The sequence below is a fragment of the Lepidochelys olivacea genome, assembly GCF_965140295.1.
Source record: "Lepidochelys olivacea isolate rLepOli2 genome assembly, chromosome: 6".
Lineage (NCBI taxonomy): Eukaryota > Metazoa > Chordata > Testudines > Cheloniidae > Lepidochelys > Lepidochelys olivacea.
Window position 1 is genome coordinate 88,587,515 of NC_140416.1, and position 15,854 is coordinate 88,603,368.

At 48.2% G+C, this 15,854-nt stretch overlaps 2 protein-coding genes across 2 annotated transcripts in view; both read right to left on the reverse strand.

Annotated features, from left to right (window-relative positions):
* Positions 1-1,986, reverse strand: part of ISM2 (isthmin 2) — a 50,666-nt gene extending 48,680 nt beyond the window's left edge. The window contains exon 1 of the mRNA XM_084631730.1: positions 1,798-1,986. Within this exon, the coding sequence (XP_084487856.1) occupies positions 1,798-1,935 (138 nt within the window). The 5' untranslated portion in view covers positions 1,936-1,986. The remainder of the gene's footprint in view (positions 1-1,797) is intronic.
* A 7,333-nt stretch (positions 1,987-9,319) lies between these two features.
* The window catches only part of SPTLC2 (serine palmitoyltransferase long chain base subunit 2), a 113,839-nt gene continuing 107,304 nt past the window's right edge, over positions 9,320-15,854 (reverse strand). Inside the window, exon 12 of the mRNA XM_084630294.1 lies at positions 9,320-15,695. Within this exon, the coding sequence (XP_084486420.1) occupies positions 15,576-15,695 (120 nt within the window). The 3' untranslated portion in view covers positions 9,320-15,575. The remainder of the gene's footprint in view (positions 15,696-15,854) is intronic.

The window sequence follows — 15,854 nt, forward strand, 5'->3', positions numbered from 1 at the left end:
CTCCCCCACTCAAACACATAGTGGGTTTCCATGCAGTTTGATCCCATGTCCTATAAGCCCACTAGTGACTGCTGTCTTGAAGCCAGAGGGGTAGAGTCAAGGTTTCCTTCCATTATCTTAGCTGTTCTAAATCCTTTGCAAGACAACACACAGGTCCTGCCACAAGAACAGGCAAAATACAGCCCCTGGCCACCCCCACCTTTTACAGAGAGCATGGGTGGATGTAGCCTCCCACTTCAATGGGTACACTAGAGGGAAGGTATGGGGGGTGTCAGGGCTCAGACCTGTTAGGTTGCTGCCCTCTCTGTGGGGGTAGGTGGATTCTGCCCTGCCTGAGGCTGGGGGAGCCACTCCTGGTCCCACCTTTCCTTGAGTTCCAGCCCTGCTACCAGTGGGAGCAGTATCCCTGCCCCTGACCCTCCCTCTGGGCTCTCTGCCTGACAGGTTGCCTCAGGCCTGGAGTGATAATGCCAGCAGTAGCAACAGGTGTGATCTGGGTCCAGTCAGGGTGGACAAGTTGCTCCTCACGCTATTGATGGCAGGTGTCAAACCTGAGTGGTGCTGTGACCCTGTGTGTCAGGTTGCAACGTCACTCACTCAAATCTGTCATCATGAAGGGGCAGCCTGGGCCAAACCCAAAATCCAGGCCCTTGCACCCACAGAAATCATTGCATATTGGTAATCTGGGTCAGATTTCTGTGGGTGCAGTTGAACCCATGAACCCACGCTAAAGTCTACCCTGCTTGAGGGGTGCAGCATATGGAAATGTAGATGCCAGCATGTCATACTCCCTCCTATGCAAGCACAGGTCATTTGGATCAAGGAGGAGCATGACATTCTGGAACCTGCAGCCGCTATGGTCTCCACCTCCAGGGGCAAGGTCGCTGCAATCTGCTGCATTTAATGCCAATGTGGTGAAACATTTGTGCTCCTGACAAGTTGCAAACCCTGCCCTGATTCAGGCTATACTTTGACTCACCTCTCCTGTGAGGGATATTGTCCTTTGGAGGCAACAGACCTTCCTGCGCATTGAATTATTAAACTTAGCCTCAGTCTTGAGGCATCTGAAATCACATTCCCTGTTCCCATCCCATGGAAGGCTGAGATCTCCGGTGATCATACACCTTGGGGTGGTGGGGAAAGGGCTTTGCCCTTTCTGGCAAGCCAAGGAGGAAACTAAAAACCTGTGTCTCTCTCAAGTGGCTGCTGTTACCCATTATGTCATTCAGAGCTCTCAGTAGGATGAGGTGTGGACAGGCTACATGGATACATTTTGGATAAAATGTAATGTAATTACATATTACCTTGGACATGACCAACTCCAAGGGACTCCTCACAGTCTTAGCAGGAAGGGCTCTGACCTCTGTACAAGGGTGTGCTGTCCCCTTCCACATACGCAGAGATGCTGGAGAAGAGCTCCCCAGGGAAGGAGGCATTGCCATATGCTGAGACTTTAAAAACCCAGCTGCAGCTGGTTAAGAAAAACCATGCACCTAGAACAAAACGGGACCCCACAGGGTCCTACCTCTCCCCGCCACTCCTGGGGCAGATACTGGATTTTCTAGAGCTCTGTCTAGGTGACTTTGAGGGGCTTCCACCACATGTGCCAGCTCTTTAGAAGCCCTGCATGTGCCATGTTGGGGGCAGGTCATCTGACCACCCCCCAGGTTAGGCTCCTGTTCTGTTCTCCCACATCTACGCCCCCACCCCACCCCCAACAATACCCAGAGAAAGAACTACCGCCGGGCCCCACTTCTGCTCTCAAACAGAGCAGGGAGCAGCAGCCAGTTGCCTTACCTCCATCAGCTTGTGACTCCGCTCCCTGGGGCTGCTGGCGCGTTGTTTCCTCAGGGGAAGCCCTCTCACCACCGCCAGAAGAGTTGTCAGGAAGACGAAGCCTAGGACAAGCACAACTTTCCCTCTGATCCCAGACATCTCTTCCTCCGCCCTCCCCCCAACCCACCACTCCACGCACAGACAAGGCAAGCAGCCAGGCACCCCCCCACCCCGAATCCAGCCTGCTAATGTTACAAAATCAGTCCCTGAAGGAGTAGGAGAGGGAGGATCAAAAAGTGCAGATGAAAACTGCAATCCTCTTTCCAGCCTTCTGCTCCTGTATTGTTGTGTCCCCGGCAGGGCCCAGAGCCGCTCAGAGTGTGGGAGAGAGATTATTGGCAGTCCCCTGAGCCCTGGCTTCCCGGGGACTCTCCTCTGGCGGGGGTTGGCCCTCTGATCTCTCTTGCAGTTTGCTGATCACGTTTGCATTTAGCTGCCCTTCCCGGGCTCCGGTGCCTGGGCCACTGATGCTGAAGGATAACTCTGAAAAGATTTGCAGGGGGAAAGAAGAAAGGAAGAACCGAGGGAGAGGGCTTCACCTCCCCCACCCCCTTTCCTAATCCTTTCTGCACTCTGATTTCTTTTCCTCCTCTTCTCTGCCCCCCCACCCCCCCCCCCGAGTCACTTGGGCTGGTGATTTTCCTCAGGCGGTTCCAGAGCCCGGTGCTCGTTTATCCCAAGGCAGAGGCTCCCCCCCTTTTTTCCCCCTTTAGCTGGGAAAATGCTCCTTTTGCATCAGGACAAATAAAGTCCCTCCTCGCAGATCAAAGGGACGCAGCATCAGACGGCTCCACGCGCTCCGGCCCCCCCAGCCCCAAACTGGAGGCGGCGGTTGCTGACAATACAAAACTTTCCTCTGTTTCCCTCCAAATGTTTCCACCTCTTGGGCTCAGCCAGTCGCTTCTCTCCTCCCGGATGCTGCATGTCCCAGGCCACCTCTGCTGCAAACCTTTCCCCTCTGGTCCCTTGCCGGGCTCCCGCTTGCCTCTCACGGTGGGCTGGGCTGGGCTCGCTCCCCCGGCTTTGCAACCGAGGATGAGCCGCTCTTTGTTCTGCAAACCCTTTGATCTTCTCCCCTTCGCGAAGCTTTCCCCAGCCGGCCGAGGTTTCGCCTCCTCGAGGCAGCGCTCGCCGCAGGCTCCTTTTTGCTTCTCCTCCGTGGCAGGGGCTTCCCCTTTGCAGCTCCCTCCGTGAGGACCCTCGTCGTCAGAGCTGGGATCCCGGCGCTCTCGCTCTTCCCATTCCCGTTCCCTCCTTGCGCCAAGTGCCCCTTGCTCCGCCGACCGAGTCCCTCCAATGTAATCCCCCGGCTGCCGGCCTCTCCCGCCTCCTCTCCCCTCCGGACCCTGCGAGCGCCGCTCGGCGTTTGGCTTTGCCCCTCTCTCGGGCTTTGCAGCGCGCGTGCAGGTCCCCCCTGGGCTCGCGGCATCGGGGCTCCTGCGCGGCTCCGCTCTCCGGCGACTCTGCAACCAGCCCCCAGCTGCTCTGACGTTGGAGAAGGAGGGTCCCCACATGCACACCGCATGAATGAATGAATGAATGAATGGACGAATGAATGAATCCGTGAATCCCAGGCCCTAGCCGGAACAGGGCAGGGCAGAGGGAGGGAGAAATCCTAGGCAAGGGTTAAAAATATGGTCAGACACAACCGAGGGCTCCAGCCCTCTCAGCTCAGCATCTTCCCCTGGCAGCTCCTAGGAGGCAGAGCTTCTATGGCAGAGCTGGGGCTGCTGCTGGACCGACTTACAACCCAGCTCCTTTACTGGCAGGAGCTGAACTTGGCTTTTCATTAGATTGCCATGGTCCATGTGAGGGCATCCTCTCTGTGCAGGACACAAGGGCATGGGAGGTGAAGATTAGCAAGTCAGCCTGGCTGCAAGGAGAGATTTGAACTCATCCTCAGGACTTGGCCTATCTAACCAAGGCTTGCTCGCCCTAAATAAATAAATAAAATCCACTAGTGCAGCACCGCATAGGGGGTCTAGTATAGCCAAGGTGCTTTAAGGAGTGCCACATGGATCTGTTCTAAGCAGAGATGGATGGCAGCCACACAGGGATTAAAACACCAGCAGCTACCGAAAGCCCCATCCACACAAGTGTTCCTACTATACATGTCATTGTGCCTTCTGTTATTTATATTAAGATAGTGCCAAAGAGGCCCACAACCAAGATTAGGGCCCCATTGTGCTACCCATGGTATAAATAATAGTGAAGGACAGTCCCTACGCAAAAAAGCAGACAGTCTAACTAAACAGACAAGGCAGGCCGGTGGGGGCAGCAGGCAGAGAAAGGTGACAGCAGAATAGTACTAGTCTCCTGCCTCCCAGTTCAGGGGCCTGTCCATTAGCCCTCTCCTGATATTTTTTTGGGGAAAAAAGCCAGTGTAGCCACCCTCTGTGACGGAAGCATGCAGGATGGAGGCCAAGTGGTAAAGGAGGCAGATTCATAGAATATCAGGGTTGGAAGGGGCCGCAGGAGGTCATCTAGTCCAACCCCCTGCTCAAAGCAGGACCAATCCCCAACTAAATCATCCCAGCCAGGACTTTGTCAAGCTTGACCTTAAAAATATCTAAGGAAGGAGATTCTACCACCTCCCTAGGTAACGCATTGCAGTGTTTCATCACCCTCCTAGCGAAAAAGTTTTTCCTAATATCCAACCTAAACCTCCTCCACTGCAACTTGAGACCATTACTCCTGGTTCTGTCATCAGCTATCACTGAGAACAGTCTAGATCCATCCTCTTTGGAACCCCCTTTCCGGTAGTTGAAAGCAGCTATCAAATCCCCCCTCATTCTTCTCTTCCGCAGACTAAACAATCCCAGTTCCCTCAGCCTCTCCTCATAAGTCATGTGTTCCAATCCCCTAATCATTTTTGTTGCCCTCCGCTGGACTCTCTCCAATTTTTCCACATCCTTCTTGTCGTGTGGGGCCCAAAACTGGACACAGTACTCCAGATGAGGCCTCACCAAAGTTGAATAGAGGGGAACAATCAAGTCCTTCCATCTGCTGGCAATATCTCTACTTATACATCCCAAAATGCCATTGGCCTTCTTGGCAACAAGGGCACACTGTTGACGCATATCCAGCTTCTCGTCCACTGTAACCCCTAGGTCCTTTTCTGCAGAACTGCTGCTGAGCCATTCGGTCCCTAGTCTGTAGCGATGCATGGGGTTCTTCCGTCCTAAGTGCAGGACTCTGCACTTGTCCTTATTGAACCTCATCAGATTTCTTTTGGCCCAATCCTCTAATTTGTCTAGGTCCCTCTGTATCCTATCCCTACCCTCCAGCATATCTACCTCCCCTCCCAGTTTAGTGTCATCTGCAAACTTGCTGAGGGTGCAATCCACGCCATCCTCCAGATCATTTATGAAGGTATTGAACAAAACCGGCCCCAGGACCGACCCTTGGGGCACTCCACTTGATACCAGCTGCCAACTAGACAGGGAGCCACTGATCACTACCCGTTGAGCCAGACAATCTAGCCAACTTTCTATCTACCTTATAGTCCATTCATCCAGTCCATACTTCTTTAACTTGCTGACAAGAATACTGTGGGAGACTGTGTCAAAAGCTTTGCTAAAGTCAAGGAACAACACATCCACCCCTTTCCTCTCATCCACAGAGCCAGTTATCTCGTCATAGAAGGCAATTAGATTAGTCAGGCATGACCTGCCCTTGGTGAATCCATGCTGACTGTTCCTGATCACTTTCCTCTCCCCTAAGTGCTTCAGAATTGATTCCTTGAGGACCTGCTCCATGATTTTTCCAGGGACTGAAGTGAGGCTGACTGGCCTGTAGTTCCCAGGATCATCCTCCTTCTCTTTTTTAAAGATTGGCACTACATTAGCCTTTTTCCAGTCGTCCAGGACTTCAGCCGATTGCCATGAGTTTCCAAAGATAATGGCCAATGGCTCTGCAATCACAGCCGCCAATTCCTTTAGCATTCTCGGATGCAACTCGTCCAGCCCCAGGGACCTGTGCTTGTCCAGCTTTTCTAAATAGTCCCGAACCACTTCTTTCTCCACAGAGGGCTGGTCACCTCCTCCCCATGCTGTGCTGCCCAGTGCAGCAGTCTGGGAGCTGACCTTGTTTGTGAAGACAGAGGCTAAAAAAGCATTGAGTACATTAGCTTTTTCCACATCCTCTGTCACTAGGTTGATTCAATGAAAACCTAGTAAGACATCTTTGTAACACAAGTGTTGCAAAAGCTAGAGCTCTGAGCCCACTGAGCTACTGAGTGTACATGGTAGTGAGAGAGCCTCCCATCACCCAGGCAGTGGCAGAGTGGTTGACCATCCCTACCTGCAAGGGTCTCAGGAAGATGGATGTTCCGCAGAATTTTAAGGCAGCTGTATCTCATCTCTGGACCTAACTAATGCTGCCCCACTGCGTCATCCAAGGATAGGAGACTATTCAGGGGAGGTTTTTAATTTTTTGTGTAGCAATAGCCAAGCCAGCATTAACATCATAGACTCAAGGTGTGGTATAGTCAATAATTCAATAATTCACTGCCAATAATTCATTGATACAGCAGTGCACACATGGGTGGCACTTAACCAGCCAGAATAAGATGTGCTCCCTGCCTGAAAGACCTTAGACCTCAGAACTCTCTTCAAAATATTATTCTTTTCTGTTTGGATTTTCCTCTCCATCCATGTTATCTTAACAGTTTTTCTTCCATTTGTAACTGCCCCTTTATAACCTCTTGTGTCTCAATTTCTCCAAACCCCCTCTAAAGTGCTCTCCTGGATAGAAGCTGGATCATAATGTTACCTGCACAAAATTCTCTGTTACTCACACACTCCAGGGACACCCATCTTTACCCAGTTCCTAGGGCTCAAGGCGTAACCCTCTTAATTTAGGCACCCACCCTTACCCTTCCATGGGCTCAGGGCGTAACCTTACACTCTGCGGGTTTGTGTGGTCTTTTACCAATGAAAGAGCCTCACATAGTAATATCCTATTTAACCTTTATTAACAGTCACCAAAACAGAATGCATATGCTAAGCGTACCATGCTCACCACTCCCAATAAAGTGGATTAACTTTTCTTGATGGCCAGTCAGGATCAGGTCATCTGGGAGACTCCAGTTTCTGCACAGTGTGGTTGGCAGTGTGTTGTGGTCTAGCAGCTCTGATCGTGGGGTTGTGTTCTGGAGTTGGTTCGCAAGAATTTTCTTTTGGACCCCAGTTTATATAATGAAACTTGAGTCCTGCTAAGCTGTACCTTAACCAATCATTTTACTAAAATATTACTAAACGATTTTCTAACCAATCCTAACATACTGTAAAACAATCCTTTAACCCATCCTACCCCACCACCATCGATTTACACCTAACAAAATTTGTTATGCAACAGGCAGAAACAATCAAAGAACCAGACAGAGACCATATAGATAAACAATAGAGCAGTGGGAACAAAACAACAGAAGTATAGATTTTACAGTCACAACTGTTGATAAGTGGTTTCTTGCCAGACAGAATGCTATCAAACAAAGTTTTCTTTAACCATCTTAAAATCTGTTCCTTTATCTGGTAATGGTGGGTGCTATTCGGACAGGATCACCTTCTTAACAGTCTGATATTACATTGTTTTAATGTAATTTAGATGGAATGTGAGGATGTGACTTTCTGCTTCTTGGCACATGGCTGCTTCTCTCCTAATATGGCTCCAGAGAAAGGCTCAGACCTTTCAGTAGGTCATGCTCACCTGCCAGTGCTCTGATCCATTAGTGGAACAGTTTGTTTTTCCAAAGAGCATCAGTTCGAGATGCATTGCCAGCTGATCCTGACCCCATTGCTACCATGGCTTCTCCCAAGTGAGAGCCTGCATCATCATCAATAGTACCTCTCCCATACAATGTCAGCGTTAAGACTTACCATAGAGCCCCAGGAGAGAAATACATGCAGAACACCATCCAGCTCCAGTTGTGCCTGGGACCGCCCCCGTCCCCCAATCTGTGTTCCTGTGACCTCTTCTTCAGCTATCTCCTTCCTTTCTGAAATTTGTCCTTGTCTCTATGGACCCTCATGCATGTGTGTGGGGCAGGGGCCTCTGGAATAACAGAGGGCCTCGTGGATTGTTTAGGCCCAAACATCCAAGGACCTGATTATGGACCCACTGGCCCAGGGTGAATTAAGGTTTCCTGAGACCTCACCTGGGCCAGAGCAAGTGGAGAGCCCTTCCCCACCCCCTTCCACCTGCAGCCCCACCCACACCCCCACCCCTTTCTGCCCCTTTCCCAAGGGCCCACCCCTGTTCTACCCAGGGTCCGCCCATTCTACCACCCCCTTCCTTCCCCTCCCCCCCACAGCCCCAAGACTGGAGAAGCTCTGTCCCTGCGCCACGGCCCCGGGGCAAAGCAGGGAGTGAAAGCTCCTGCAGTTCCAGGGCCACAACGGGGGTCAGGGTGCTGCAGCATCCTCTGCCACTCCCCACACTTCTGCAGGGCACCAGGGTCAGGGCGCTGGGGCTTCTCCTGCCCCTCCCGGCATTTCTGCTGGAGAGTGGGTTGGGTGTGGGGGCTTGCCCTGCTGCCCCATGGCTTCTGGTGGGGACAGGGGCCACCGTGAGGGGCTTCCCCTGTCCTGCAGCTTCTGCTGGGGACAGGGTTAGGGGCATGGGAGGCTTCCCCTGTCCTGCCCACCTGCCGCTGCTGCTGGGGAGCAGGTTCGAGGGAACTGGGGCTTCCCCTGCCCTGCCCAGCGCTGCTGCCAAGACTCCGGGGTTCTGCTGCCCAGTGGCAGATTTTTTCCAGGGCCCCTGGGCACGAGCCCTGTTGTCTCAGTGGCTAATCCACCACTGCACTGGCCTTTATAAAGGGTGACAAACATCTGAGGAACCAGAGTCCTATCCAGCCACTCAGAGGAAAATGCAAGAATTGGGGGAAAAATAAAAACTGAGAAGTATTCATTATCATAGCATATCCAAAAGGGACGTAGCCTCCTTGCAGATCAAGCACAGAAATGTTTGGGTTTCCTTCGGACAACAGAAATCCATTTTCCCAATGAGAAAATGCTAACAGTAAGTCCCAATCCTGCCTCATTTGCCTGCTCAAATCAGTATTCAGTCACCTATAGGCCAGTTTGAGCACCTGTGCTGGAATACCAGACCCAGGCTGTTCTCAATTTCAAAGACTTGACATCTCTGATTTACAGATGGCTGAATTTAGATCTGAAATGAGCCATGTATTTCCAGGCAGAGATGCGAGTTGAGCTCCAAAGCTGGAACAGATTAAAACCCCCTCCTGGAGGCTTCACTGGCATTAAGACAGTGCTGCAAATGTATTGCGAGTAGGGATGAGACCAGAGCTGAGGGGCAACTCCACAACTTCTTCTAAAGCAGCCCATTACATCCTGCATAACACAGGCCCATAGAATTTTACCCAGCAATTCCGACAGCAAGCCCAACAGCTTGTGCTTCTTGACCCACTTACAGGGCAGAAATCTTGTCAACATTTGTAAAAAGCAAACACACTCCCCAGGCCTTTTCCGAATTCTTTATTATGTAGAACAGATTATATATGAACAATTTTTTTCCAAGCAGTTGTTTTTCTCCAGTGTTTTTAACATGCATTGTTACCCTTTTTATAGTCAATGGACCATCTGCTTCTCTTCTCCCTCCCTGCCCACACAGTACCCAGCTTCATGTTCATCCTCAACAGTGTAAAAAAAAGTAAATATCTGGCACAAAATATTCTGGGGAAGCCCATTAAAAAGGTCATTTAAAATGTTTCATATCTACAAAAGATCCAATATATATATGTACATTATCGCAATGCAGAGGCAAAGGAACACTGTGCAATGTAAGACTTCAAAAGCTTTGACTGGGTGGTGATTCAACCCTAGGGCTATGGAAATATGGGCCACCATTAGCTTTGGGGCAGCTAGCCTAAAGCCTCAGGCTCCATGCTAGTTATTTTGCTCTCTCGCAGACCTTTATTAGCCCCCTTCTGGAGTGACATTGAAAAACTGGAAATGCCTTTGGCTTAATACAGAAACTGTTAGGGGACTGCAGAAACACTGGCTGAACAGGGTGAGATTTGGCAAACAGTGGGCACATACAGTGTCTGTATGGTTTACAGCACACTTCATTTGGTCAGCGATATTTCTATCTGCATCAACCCCTGGCCCAGTCCTGCTGCTCCATTGACACACATGCTTGTCTACAGGCGAAGAAATAATTAAGTTGCTAGATGCCACAACTTCCTGCATGCTAAAACCTCTCTCTCCCAGCCTCCCTCTAATCCTTCCTCTCTTCCAGCAGCCCCAGGGGCAGATCACCAAACCTTGCCAAGCAGTAGCATTGATGCAGAGCTGTAATGACTGCACTTGACCCTTGTGTACAGATGCCTCTTCTGCTTATTAAACAAACCTTGCTGATAGGCAGGGCTGAACACAAAGCAAACCCACCCCTCCCACCCCCAAGACACAACATTCTCTATTGGTTAATTACGAGTCCAGAATATCTGCGGGTTAAGATCTATTGTATTCTTTAGAGTCAGTTTATTAATTCTTCATATAAAAAAATCAGTTTAAGGCCTTTTAATAGTACGCACTGTACAGTCCAGTCATCCCTCCTCCCCCACCCAACTCTTTTTTGGGACACAGACGGAACAGTAGAGCTCCAAGCTCAGTACAAAGCACGTTAACATGAGATAAACCCCAAAATACTTCCCCCAGACAGACATTTCCCATGCGTGCAAGCCCCACACACAAAACCTTCGGACAGGAAAACAGCTTGCAAGACTGGGAACCTTTGCAGGAGTACAAGTCACCACAATTACACCGAGTTTAAAAAATGGTTTCAAGTTAAATGGACTACACCTGACTGCTTCTCTCACCTGATGGTGGTCCACTTCAGTTCCAGCTCTAGTCCTGGGACAGCCAACGTTACACCTGACAGTCACGTTAGCGATTTACCGGTACCCTGAGGCTGAACTTATGTTAAAATGGAACAGTCTGCAGCTGCCTCACTCTTCAATACACAGGTGCAACTGATGGAGACTGTAGGTTCCAGCATTCAACGTTCTCAAAAGTTGAGCATAACTATAGTGGTTAAGATGGAGCACTACGTTCTGCAACACGTCTCCACAGGCCGTACTGTCTGCAGAGAGAGAAAGGTGGCCATGGTAGCAGTTTAGAACTCTGCAGGACACCCTCTTATGTGTGATCAGACTCCCCATGTCTCTTCTCCCACCCTCTCCTTTGCTTCACTTGAACGGTTAACTAACCTCACTAATAGACAGTAGGAGTCCTAGACTGTAAATACCTGGAGGCCAAAAAAAACCTCTCCTCTTGCCCCGTTTACGCAACAAGCCAAACACTTTTCCAAAGGGGGAAGGGAGTTAAAGGTGGCCAGCAGATGGGAGGGAGCATTTCCATTTATATGGAGCTTCAGGAGGTCTGGAGCAGGCAAGGCTCAGACCCTTCAACCCAGTGGGAGCTGCACTCTTACTTTCAGGATCACTGCTCTAAAGCATGTGGAAAAGCCTTCCATACAGCAGAGAGGAGAAAGCGATGGTAATCTTTTCTTTGTTCACTGTCCACTGTTGGATCAGGAAGCCAGATTTCCCTCGCATGAATGGCACTGGGCTGCATTAGTTTCACTGGAACACTTCCCGTGCCTGCTTTCGGCAGGCAGGTGCAATTATGACACAGGGTGAGGGGTATTTCTGTTCTCTAGGTGTGTAAGAGGAAAATGCTGCAATTCCCTTGCTGAAACATTCTACCTATCCCTGATAACTGACTGCAACAGGCAATAACGGAGGGTGCAGAAAGTGCTTTTACCCCCACAAGGAATTGGACCAGCTCACGCCCGGGAGCTCTGGATTGGAGCAAAGTGTTCTTTACCAGTAACAGCAGGGGCCCAGAGTGGGGAAAAAAAACCTCTCAAGTTGATCCTCAGAAGTAAAAAGACATGTGCACATCAGAGATAGAGAAATCAAACCGTGTTAAAAAAATAGCGTGCACGCTGAGACTTTGTACAAATGCTTGTCTCCTATGGTACAAACCAAATCCTGGATATTTTGATACCAAAAACATAAGCTGCCCCCTCTCTCCCACAGGAACTAAAAGAAATAGAATGGCGACTACAGATCATGAGAACTTCAGGTGCCTCCTTAACTCTAGAAAAATATCTCCCACTAGGGGAAGGCCAGTCCCCAGCAGGATGCAAGGACCACATCCTTCACTAGCGCACAGTGGCCTCCCTTTACTAAAGCTGAGTGTAAGACTGGAAATCCCTTTAGGTTTAATAAAACAGACATCAGCACTAGCAGTGTGTGTTTTAAAGTCCTCTCCAGCTCAGGAAGTAAGCTTTCTTCTCTTTTCCTTAACTCCGTTCTCCAGAGATGCAGTTGCATGACAAGGGTCAAAATTCAGTGAAGGAACAGTACAGAGAGAAACCCTCTGCACAAGGCCAGCCTTAATTCTGTCTTGGAGCTATGCATCTCTTTATATAAAAGCAGGGAAAAAAACAGAATTTTCAATTAAAGCTGCTCATAAAAGTTGGCAGGGCCTGAGGTCTGCATCCTAAGCAGCCTCTCTCCTTCTCATTTCACTCTAAGAGTGTCTTTCATTTACTACTTTGGCAAGGACAAAAAGGGCATGAATTTTACTTCTGGTGAAAGCTTTGCAACTGTCCCCCCGCCTCCGGGTACACTGCCATCCCGTTTCCACATGAAGGCAAGCATAGTCTGATGCAGCAGGGACCTGCTCTTTCATTTCTGGGGATGAAATTTTCAATGGACCTTGAAAGATTTCCCTAGCTTTTAAAACACGACTACCTGAACACAATGTGTCAAATCTCAAGCTCTTAACATGTTTTTAGAAGCAATTTATCTAGTTATCAGACTTTGGCCAAACACATCCTCCTGAAGTAACATGGGCCTCCTGAACCAGAAAAAAAAAATCCCACTTCCCATACAGGATGCAGCACAGACCCCAGGGCGATCCAAGACTGAAATTTAATCAAGTGGTTTCACAGTGTTAGCTGGACAGAGTGTGATTGAGCCAAGTCTTAGGAATGGATACAGTATTTAATATGCTGGTGTACCATGATGTAATGGCATTATCACCACAGGTCATCCCAAACAACTGTCATAGAACCCAACTGCACATTAACTATTTTGAGACTTTTTTTTTTTTTTTTTTAAAAACAGCAAACCTGTGTTAGAAATACTTTAAGGAGTTTAATAAGGTAATGTAATAGTATTTTTCATTACCCTCTGTCTACAAAGCCAGACTGCCTTAGCATCGAGAGACCAAATGCACAGGAAGAGGGAAAGAAATTAGGACTTACATTTTCAGAACCTAAAATAGGTTTTCTGGGAGTCAGCACCTCACAATTGTAAAGGTTCAGTAGCTTGATCACATGGGGTTGGATACAAGTGCACTGTACAGCCCTGAGAAGCTGCAAAAATCCCAGGTCCCCACTGACCTACAGCCTTTATTTCTGGCTCTGGTAGCTTGTATGAAATCAGTCCTTAAAGGTATCACTTGACCAGGCCTGGAGCTTTGATCCAGAATTCTTGGGATGATCTTATCCAGGTTCCTGACACATTGAGCAGAGGGGAAAAAAAACAGCAGCTATTTTTATGATAGGACCTTTTAAAAAGCAGCAGCTATCTGAGCTACTCATTGGTTTGGAATGTTACAAGCAGTCCTGGCTGAGAAAACTTAATGGGCAGAGTGCAGGTGAAGAGGGTCAAAGGGGCAAAATAAACTCAGATCATTCCAGGACTTTGCAGTTTATTCCATGACTGAAGAAATAAAGGAAACTATTCTAGGTGTATCATGACCACATGTGAGGTGTCGACATATTGTATGGATAGATGATCAATTCCAGCAAACAAAACATCTCCAGTGGATTTGATATACTGGAGGACTTATCTGTGGCTATTTCAATTCATAATTTCAACTTACATTTTTAAAACTTCTGATTTTGTACTACTGCACTTCAAATCAACAAAAATGATTGTTTTTAGACTTGAGACAATTTGTTTCTGAGGGTTAGTTATACAGCATGGGGCAAGATGCATAAGTCTATGTCTACACTACAGACTTGACAGCAGCACAGCTGCACCGCTTTAAGGTCTCCCGTGTAGCCGCTCTATGCCTACAGGAGAGAGCTCTCCCGTGAGTATAATTAAAACCACCCCTCACGAGCCATGTGTTCTTTCCACACCTCTGACCAACAAAAGTGCCAGTGTAGACATAGCCTAGGTTATAAAATGGGGTTTCTATAAAACAGAAGGTGATACTGCTTTAATCCACCACGTAGTATCTGCAGATCTGCTTGGCTTTGTGATCAAAGAGTGCCACTTCTGTCAGTGGCACAGAATGAAAGTTACAGAACTACAATCACACTTAAAAAGTTATCTTTTGCTTTGCTGCACCAAACAGATGGACTTGATCCACACTGTGCTTCCATTTGAAAACTGAGAATCTCATTCTAAAGGTCACTGCCACCTGCAAAGAGCATCATGACCAGATCAAGTTTAAGAGGGACCCCCACACCAAATTGTAGATCTTGGCTTTGCAGTCTCTTTCAGTGCTTTAAGACACTAATCTTTGCAAAACCAATTTCACAAAATATACTGAGAGTCTCAGACAACCAAATCTGAACACGCTACATTGGAGTTAACTGCATTGCTGTGCACTAAGATTTCTTTTGCAGAACTGCCCCAAATAAATGTAGCTGCTCATTATACCCTTCTTACCATGCAATTCCGGTTCTGATAGCAAATGGGAGCTTTCTCCAGTAGAAGAGAAAGATTTGGGGGTTTTAGTTATAATTCTGAGTATATATTTTTTTTATAACCTGTCAATCATCTGATCATCTTTTAACAGACCTGGACAGCTCTTAAGCTTGAGCAAAGCAAAGTTGCTCGTACATGAGGAAGTGAGCCACAATAGATTCATTTTCGGAAATGGAGGTCTGACTATGCCATGAGTTAGAGCTATGAGGAAAGTAACAGTGGCAAGATCTTTCCTACTCAGAAAAGCTCTCCATCACCCCACCCCCCCATAATGACAATACTTGGCATCAAACCAGGAATCAATCTGGTAGCCAGATTAGGGGGAAAAGGGTGAAGTCCAGAGAGGTCTCTTGCTTGTGGCTGGTGGAACTAGCCAACATTTTGGAACAATGTTTCTGTCAGTGACATGTCAGCAACATGTTTATTATTTAAAAAAAGACAACTCAAGTTTTAAACGTAAGTAAATGCAAAAGGAAAAAGCTTTGGTTGATTATGAGTCTTGTTAAATAGATTAAACAAGTTATCAACAGTTTCTCTAGGAGATCTCCATTGAACAAACTGGCCAGCCCATCACTCCCTTGCAAAGTTAGACGCCTAGTAGTGAAATTGGAAGTGCTACCACAACAGTGCCGTGCTGCAGACATGACATTTCAGCTGGCACTCCTGAGACTAGTAGTGTACGTGGGGCATCTGTGCCAACTAGGGTCACTGTGATTTCACAGTGACAAATAAATAATTAAAAAAGCAACAAGAAAAAAAATAGAGCCAAGCATCTCTCTAGGGCCCTACCCTGAAGATACAAGAATCAAAGCTGTTTTACTATTTACAAATTGCCATTTAGAGATGATGTGGCTACTTCAGTATTGTGAAAAAAATGTCCTTTTTATGCTAAGCAGTCAGAAGTGTGTGGTTCAAGGATTGCGTGGCCTCTGTGCCACAGAGTCTCTCGTGGGAATGCCCCAAGGCATGTGGAGGGAGTTCAGTCTTCTGTTTCTTCATACGTAGTCTCATCAAATGGCCGGTCCAAGAGAGGCACCAACCGGTGACGAGAATACTTCAGTTGCAAGAGGTCCCCAATTTCATCTAATTCCTTTAAAACCTAGGAGAGGGGAGAGACCACGACATATCAGCAGAGAGAATCAGGACATGAAACCCCTAATAGTACAGCTACCTCTGCATCTCTGACATACACTAAGTGCATAGACTACCTTGAAAGCAACCCTATAACTGAGCAAGGTTTTGCTATGCTGCCCCTTGT